At 45.7% G+C, this 8,902-nt stretch overlaps 1 protein-coding gene across 1 annotated transcript in view; it reads left to right on the top strand.

Moving 5' to 3' along the window:
* Positions 1–2,337: 2,337 nt before the first annotated feature.
* The window catches only part of SND1 (staphylococcal nuclease and tudor domain containing 1), a 404,590-nt gene continuing 398,025 nt past the window's right edge, over positions 2,338–8,902 (top strand). The window contains exon 1 of the mRNA XM_081800145.1: positions 2,338–2,641. Coding sequence (XP_081656271.1) covers positions 2,564–2,641 — 78 coding nt within the window. The 5' untranslated portion in view covers positions 2,338–2,563. The remainder of the gene's footprint in view (positions 2,642–8,902) is intronic.

Genomic DNA, 8,902 nt, shown 5'->3' with positions numbered 1-8,902 from the left:
GGCCACCAACCTGCACAGATGAGGAGTGTTTTCTCTAGCTAAGTGGTAGGTTTGGAGAAGGCAGAGAGATCTAGAATTGGAATTTTGACAGGTAGGCCCGATGGAAGAAAACAGGGATTAGAGATGAGGATACTGAGAGGAGGGGGCAAAAATGACAGTCTAACCAAGGATTCAGGAGAAAGCAGAAGGGAATTGATTATAGAGAGATTCAGGGATTTTGAATTCTATGTAAAGCTAAAGAATAGTGTGTGATTGGCAGCCCCTAAGATGATCGCCAGTGATCCTGCCTCCTGGTATTCGTGCCCTTGTGCAATCCTCTCCCCTTGAGGGTGGGCCCGACCGAGAGACTTTTCTAATGAATAATAGCATATGGCCAAAGTGATGGGATGTTACTTCTGAGATCAGGTTCAGAAAGACTGGTTTGCTTGTCCTCTCTTGCTCTCTCATTTGCCTGCTCTGATAGAAACCATCTACCATGTGAGTTGCTCCATGCAGAGACCCACCAGCAAGGAACTGAGGCCTTCAGTCCAAAGCTCTTGGGGAACTGAATCCTGCCAATGATGACATGAGTGAGCTTGGAAGCAGATCCTCCCCGTCAGGTAACAGACCTTCATGACACCACAGCTGCCACTGACGCCTTGATGGCAGCCTTGTGAGAGACCTTGAGGTAAAGGCACTCAGCTAAGCCATGCAGATTCCTGACAAAAATGGTGAGATAATAAATGCTCATTGCTTAATACTTAACTTTTGGGGTAAATTGTTATGCAGCAATAGATAACTAATACAAGGTATAAGAGAAGTTACTGAGTGAGAAGGGAGAGAGGGCAGTAATTATGATCAGATAATGGGGGGGTCTGGGGTTCACAATTTCAGCCATGGAACAGCTGCCATACTTCATCCCTACCGAAGAGGGTGGCTAAATTGGCACAGAGGTCAAGTTCCTTGAAGATGAGGTCAAGGAGCTGAGAGTATTGGACAAGTATTGGACAGGGTATTGGACAAGTCAGGTTCATAAATGTTTAAGTCATTCAGGGTCACTGGGTGGAGAAGTATGCACCAGATGTTGATTTCAACCAATGACAAGGTGGCCGTTGAGGCAGAGAAGACAACAACTTTAATGAGATAGTGGTATAAATCAGGTGAAATGAGCCTTCCCAAAGTTGTTTTTTTTAAGAGGTTGGCAAATTAATGGGATGCAAGGGGCAGCACTAAGGATCTAGGACGATGCTGACCCCCAAAACTTAACCCTGGGATATGTGAAATGTGGAAGCATAGAAAACCTCTTCTCAAAAGAGCTACAGGGTAAGTGGTGTCCTCAGTGTGGAGCCACATTTGAAGATTAAGTGGCTTAAAGGAAAGGTCCTTGGCTCCACATAGTGGGCACAGGACAAATATTAGTTGTCTCTAAACATTCATTTAAACATTTGTATGCCCTCGCTCTGTACCCCTCCCCCAACCTCTTTATTCAGAAGAGACTAGGTCCACGTTAAAGGGATGGGATGAGGCGGTTGGGGGCGGCGTAGCTCATCACAAGAGGTCTAGGGACTCTCTCCTCCAGGCCCAGGGAAGAGTTTGTACCAAGGCTTTCCCTAACTTCATTAGCGAAACTAGGAAGAGCCCGAAAACGAGGGTCATTCTCCCGCGTGCACACGGCACATCACCCCCTAAGAGACATTTTTTTTCTCCCACCAACGAACATTAATCGAGACCCTTACAAGTGCGAGATACCGGCGACACAAACACGAACGAGACACACTCCCGAATACAGGGAAGGCGCCAGGCCGCGTTGCCTGTCAGCGCCAATATCCGTAGATTTCACGATGCTCAGACTTTTCCAGGTTCTCCCCACATTTTTAGCTGAGGTAAAATGTCGGAATTAGGTGTGCAGCCGATACGAGACCCTTTCAGGTCTTTCCCTCCAAGGCTCCGGATTCCCCAGTCCGTACTCCCCAATCCGGCTGCGCCCTCCAGGAACGCGGCAAGTCCACGTGGGCTCCCCGGTGGCCCGCGGGGCGGGGCGCAATAGGCGGGGCCAGGCCGGAGGGCGAGGCTGGCCCCACCCCCGGGGCTCCCATGGCCCCCCGCGCCCCGCGGCCAGATGCTGACGTGTCCTTTCCTTCCCACTACACCTCCCGACACTACCTACTACGGCTGCCCCGGAAGTCCCGCCCCATACTTAGCCCGTCACCGCAAATCAGCTCTTTCAGCGCTTCCTGGAGCTTGCCTCGCGTTTAGGGACTAAAGGGCGGGGTTCCGCGAGCAGGGTGCCTATTGGTTTGAGGTCCGGCGGGCTCTGGGCGCTAATTGGCCGGAGGGCGGTGGCGCTCTGGCACGCTTGCGCGGCGAGTAGAACGTGTGGCGGCGGCGGCGGAGAACGCGTCTCTTCTTTCGCTTCCAGTCCGGCTGCTGCTCTTGTGAGCGCCCGGCGAGTCCGTGCCGTCCATTGCCCGAAACCCGTCGCTTGCCAGCTCTCTGCCGTGGCGGCCTCCCACCAACACCGCCACTCACATTGACACCTCCCAGCCGGCCCACTGCCTTACTTGCTGCCGTTCCATCTCTACACATGGCCTCCTCCGCGCAGAGCGGCGGCACCTCCGGGGGACCCGCGGTCCCCACCGTGCAGCGGGGCATCGTCAAGATGGTGAGAGCGGGGCCCGAGACACTGACCCCATCGCCCGCCTCCGGGCGGGTTTTGGCGCCGGCTCCTCTTCCCCTTCCGCGAGTCTGCATGGTCTCCCAGATTCCCTTTTCTCTGTCCCTTTCCTTACTTTTCACCCATTCTCGGAATTCCCTTCCTAGACGGAACCCGACACGAAATCCCCTTGGTACTTTGCTTCCCGGACACCCTGGCATCAAGGGTCACGGTGATTTCCGTGGTCGCGGCACTCAGATCTGCTGTTTACCCGGACAGATCGGTTACTTGATTGATTAACGGGGGTAATAAGTTGATAGCTGCCCTCCCATCGCCCCGTTCTTCTGTCCATTTTGACATCTGCTGAGCAGTGTGCAGCTGTTCGAGATCCTGACATCCGCTCTTCCCTGAAACTAAGAGCATTTGGCCATCTTGAAGCTTTTCAGTTTCCACTGACGCTCACTTACTTACTCCCAAGTTTTCTTGCTCTTTGGCCCTCATATGCCGTCTTTTTCTCTCCACCTCTTCTGTCAAGTATGTAGTCCCGAAAGCTCTTAGTATTTGTTCTCCCTCTCCTTTTGACCCTTAAATGCTAGGCCAGTAGGAATTTTAGCGATCGTTATTTTTCCCTCACCCCTTACACATAAGGAGAGTGGTTCGAAGAGGGCAGTGACTTGCCTAAGGTCATCACGTGGTGGCTTGGATCGGAGCCAGGACCGGGGTTCAAGTGTTCGGATTCCCAGTCCACGGCCCTAAGACTAGATTCTGCCTGATTTTATATCCCTTCACTCCCTACATTCTTGAATTTTGAATTTAAAACCCTGCAAGACTAATTTTTAAAAAATTTACTCTCCGGCTCCATGATAATTTTGTAGTATAAATTCTCTTTATCACTTGTCACCTCTGTTCTCCCCCCAACCCTCCCAAATCTTGGAACTTGACGTTTCTTGTTTGTTAACAGATTTTCCAGTTGTGATGACTGCAGACAGACTTTCAGACATTTCAGACTTCAGTACTGACTTCCTTCTGGAACAGCAGATACCCTTTATGACATTTTCTCTCAAAAGTTCCACAGTTTTTTGCAGTTGCAGAAAGTTTAAAAAACATTGTTTTCTTGGCTCATTGTCTGCCAGGGTTAAAATGTTCTTTAGTTTGTGTGTGTGTGTAAATTTTTGAGATTTTTTTCCTCCAGCCTTATTCTCATGTATTCATTTCTTAGGTAAAATTCTGCCACCAGCTGAGATTCCCAGGGTTTTCAGTATTGCTTTTCTCCTTCATGTGTAAATGGAAGGTCAGTTTATTAGAAGCTGAATGAGAAGGGAATTTCCAAGGTCCACATATTTTTGCCTCTTTGAATTTTGATCTTTCCCATGAGTAGCTCCTTTTAGATTAGTTTTTTCATTTGCACTGATCTTTCCCTTCACCATAAGAACACCAGCATCTCTTGGCAGTCTGGTGGTGGAATTGGCAGGATTGAGTGGATCTTTCTGAATTTTTTCCTTCACTAAGGCTTGAATTTTTCTTAAAGGTCCCTCTCATTTGTGGGGTAGGAGTGGAATGAGGCTGAATATATTTTTGCTTTTATCAATGCTAGAGGCTTCCAGGGCATCTGGATTCTCTGAGGTGACCATGCCCACAGTTTACCCCCATGGATACTGAACATCAACAATCATTTATTTATTAAGGGTCGTGTCTTGTGCTGAGTATTCTGTTTGTATTATTTCATTTATAACACCTAACAAGTAGATAGCATTGTTGGTTACAGTTTACAGATGTGTAATCTGAGGTTTAGAAAGAATAGTTCACCCAAGGACAGGCACTTTTACTGGCAATAAGAGGCAGAGCTGGGACTTGAACCCAGGACTGGCTGCCATAGCAAGTGCTGTTCGACATCATGCTATGCTGCTTCTGCCTCCAGGGCATGAGTTTATAATGTGGAGGGTGGGGCCAGTGATGCATGACCACAAAATTGCAGGAAAGTGAAGCTGACTGTAATCAAGTTGAGGAAAGATTAGATGTTACTCCTTGTCTTATCCTCGAGCTGTTATTGTGGTGAGTGACTTCATTTAGTGCTTATGGTCATTATGTGCATAGGAGTGTGGTGTAGAAGACACATTTGAATCTGGGAGGAAGCTTTTAAAATTCAGCCCTTGGTGGGGCTCCTGGGTGGCTCAGTCAGTTAAGCATCTGCCTTTGGCACAGGTCATGATCCTGGGGTCCTGGGATCAGCTCACTGCTCGGCGGGGAGCCTGCGTCTCTCTCTCCCTCTGCCTCTCCCCCAGCTTGTGCTCTGTCTCTCTCTCTCTCACTGTCTCAAATAAATTAATAAAATCTTAAAAAGAAGAAAAAAAAAGAAAATTCAGCCATTGAGTAGTCTATTCTTTTCTGTGACCAAACTGCAGGGATGGGTGGGTGAGTTGCAGGTAGGGGTTAGGGGAGGGAAGCCAGGTGAACTGCAGGACAACAGGCAGATTTATGCCAGGAGTAGAAGCCTTGTCTGGAATGAAAAATCGACCACTGGCAAATTGCTCTGTGTGACGCTCTTCTGCTACGCAAAGTTGTATTTTCCTGGAGAGTAATCATTTCCAGTGGTACTAGGAACTGCTTTGTTAAGAACTCTACGAAGGAAAATGGAGCTCTGTGACAGGACAGTGAGAAGGAAATAGTTTGGAGAATTGGAACATGGTTACTGCCTTTTGGGAGAGGGGTAGAGCCTGGAATACTGACTAACCAGAGGTGCGCTTTTCAAGGGAGCCCTCCATATTTGTCTGGACTCAGGCTGAGCTGCAGGTCTGAAACGGTATAGCGATGAGCTTTGCTGCAGTAAAGAAGAATAGTCTTTCCTCTTTTTGGGGGGGCAAAAATGAGATTATAGAGTCAAGGAAGGTGCAGGTTTCTTCTGGTCTCTGCCTTCTAATCCGAGTAAGTCCTGTTACTTTTTTTTTTTTTTTTTAAGGTTAAAGAAGAAAGTACTCAGAAATCAAGTTGTAAAAAATCTTTCCATTTGACCAGTTTTAAAAAATGATGGTGAAGGTAGAGGCTGTGTCTGCTTTTGAGAGTGGGAGCAAAGAGACAGAAACAGAGTTGGTTCTGGAATGTGTTTAAGGAGGAAGTGGGCAGTAAGTTGACACAAGCATTTTGGAGCTGTTCTGTTACTGAAAATGCAGTGAGGATGATGGAAAAACTGAAGGTGGATTTATATTTCCTGAGTTGGGATGAGACTGGCAAGTGTGTGGGCAGACAAAATATAACCTGGAAAAGTAAATGTCCCTGTCAAATCAGACACTATTTTCTCAAAACCCTGAAGGATTCTAACTCTGGATTTTTTTTTTTAATAATTTGCTAGACTTTCTTCAGCTGCAACAGATTATTATCAGCACATGATAAATAGATGAGATTGGGAGAAGTCTTGGGGTACTTAGTGTAAAATTTGGTCACTCCACTTAGCAGCTACTTAGAGATGGCTGTTTTCTCCGGTCTTACACACCTGATTTACTTTGTGTTTTGGGGATAGAGCCCTTTTCTATGTCTTTTCACTCTGACTTTCCCATTCTAACTCGGTGTGTTTGCATGTCTTTTCAAGCAGGAGCCACCCGGGTTGCTTTCAGGATAGCCGAATGAGTCTTCCACAGTTCTTGAATCTTTTGTGCTTATCAGAAGCAGCTATGGAAGCAGCGTATCTCACCCTGCTTATGGTGTGAAAGGCCAAAGGGAGGATAATGTGAAATCTCCATTCATTTCATCCCGCCCCACTTAATTGCCTAAAGGAGAAAGGAATCCCTCTGTCAGTCTTTGGTTTTAGGCTAAGAACCATGATTCTCACTGGGTGACTAAGGCAGAGGGGCATCAAAAGGAGGAGATGGCCAGTTTCCTCCTTCAACAGGAATTGTGCTGCCAGGTTGTTCTGAAGTGGGATATAGACTTCCTAGTGAGTAGCTTAGTGGAAATTTCTCCAGTGTGCAGCTTGTAGGAAATGCTACCTGTAATTTAGGTTATTATAGCTAACTGTTTCTTAAGTTTCTGAACTAAGAAGTATGTGTCTTTCCAGAGTGTAGTGGGGACAAAGAGTAGTAGTCCATTGATCTGCTCCTTCCTACATGCACTTAGCTCATGCAGACTGGAAGAAAAAAACATATTTCCTAACCTACTTAAAATACTCTTATTCTACTACTCAGGGACAAGGTAGCTGAATAACAGTATTTTAGCAGAGCCATTTGCAAAGAACTAGGTAGAATAGGATGGAAGGCTTTTCCCTGTAGTCTTAAAATTGCCCACTTCTCAGCAGGTGAGCATGGTAGCTTTCAGTCAAGATTGTAAGTAAAGGAGCACTAAGTTTCTGTATCTTAAATGTTTTCTGTCATTTTTTTTTCTGCATGAAAAGAAAGCATCCAGCTGGCTGCTGCCATACACTAATGATACAGAGTGGTGAGCAATCATACTTCCTTTCTTTCTTGAATAAACTTTATTGATCATCTGCTGTGTCAAGCTTTATGTGGATATTGGAGAAACAGTGGTAAAAAGTAGATCAGATTCCTGCCCTTATGGTTTATGGAAAAGACAGACAATAAAAAAGTAAACAAGAAATGAGCATGATATTATAAGATAATGATTTCTGGGGAATGGAACAGAGTGGTTGGGAGCAAGGGAAGGGGTGGCTCCCATAGATAAGGTGTTTAGGAAAGGCTTCTCTCAGCATTTGTGCTGAGATCTGATGGACAGCTAACAACCAGCCATAGGGGAAGTGTATTCTTGGTAAAGGGAACAGCAAGTGCAAAAGCTGTAGGGTCCCCGCTCATGTTTATCTTCAGTGTTTTTATAGTAGCTCTTTAATTCCTTCAAGGTCAGTGTTCCGCATAAATGATATGGATTTAACCTGAGCTATTAATCTGTGTTTCAGGGTGATAGAAGACAGAAAGGCAGTAGAGGTGGTTGCTGTCCTGGTACCCTGGTGAGATTGATAGCTGACATTAACTCACTGTAAACAGTGAGAAACTGATAAAAAAAATACTTGCTCTTGGTCATATACATGTTTCGTACAGGGCCAAGACTACGGTTTTTTGACTTCCTGTCAGCCAGTCCTGTGTATTCCTAAGGTCACCACCTTTCAGTGGAGGGTACTTAACTGAAAAGATAAATGCCAGGAGCAGGCTCAATGAGAGTCAAATAGCATGTAGAATTTGTCGTTGTTTATTTTTATTTTTATTTATTTTTTAAAGATTTTATTTATTTATTTGACAGAGAGAGACACAGCGAGAAAGGGAACCACAAGCAGGGGGAGTGGGAGCAGGAGAAGCAGGCTTCCCGCCAAGCAGGGAGCCCGATGCGGGACTTGATCCCAGGACCCTGGGATCACGACCTGAGCCGAAGGCAGACGCTTAACCGACTGAGCCACCCAGACATCCCTGTCGTTGTTTATACTTCTGTTAGCATTTTATTACTATGTTGAATGTTCTGCTGCTCTGGCTTCTGGCAGCACTTTTAACCTAGCAAGCTTTAGTGACAGTGAGGGTGGAAAGCAAAGTAGCATGCTCCAGAGCTTAAAGCAATGGTCAGGAAGGAACTAGCTCATGCCTAGTGTGGCTTATTAACGTGACGGGAGACTCCTGAGCCTGGGTAGTGATCAGTGCTGGTAATAAGTGGGCAGATGATTTGGTGGAGTCTGTGCCTCTGTTTACTTGGAGTGTGACATTTGGGAAATGAGTGAAGGTTCTAAGGCCTGTTGTGTACTCACTTATCAGCGTGGACTAGCTGTCCAGCTGACAGGTGTGGTTCTAGCAGGGGGTGCAGTAGATATCCTTTGGAATCTGGTCTTTGGATTTATTTTATTTCATTTCTTCAAGAAATAACATAGCTAAATATTGTAGGAAATTCTTTGCCGTTTCCGGGACAGGGCATGAAGTAAAGGGATTCAACTCTTAGGGGCTTATGTAGTTTTTCCTTTTTGTCTTGTTGGGAAATGTAGAGATACCCAGTTTCTGTTGCTAATTCCTCTCTTGGGAGACTAACATATGCTTTTGTTTTTACAATAGAAATTGATGCAGAATCACAGGTTGTGAACATTTGATGCAGATGGAGTGTTGTGGGATTTCACTTAATTTCAGTGAGACTCAATATGATAAACTAATGTTTTTCTCATTTAGCTCTAATGTTTAGGAAAAAAACAGTGGTTTCAGTTGGCATTTTTTTAAAATTAGGAAGTAAAACAACTTATAGGTAAAAATCTAATGAAAATTAGGTGACGTTTTCGGATGTCTTTTTTTTTTTTTTTTT

This window comes from Leptonychotes weddellii, chromosome 12, assembly GCF_054177405.1.
Source record: "Leptonychotes weddellii isolate Sample4059 chromosome 12, ASM5417740v2, whole genome shotgun sequence".
Classification (NCBI taxonomy): Eukaryota; Metazoa; Chordata; class Mammalia; order Carnivora; family Phocidae; genus Leptonychotes; species Leptonychotes weddellii.
The sequence above is the reverse complement of the archived record's forward strand: the minus strand, read 5'-3'. Positions and strand labels throughout refer to the sequence as shown.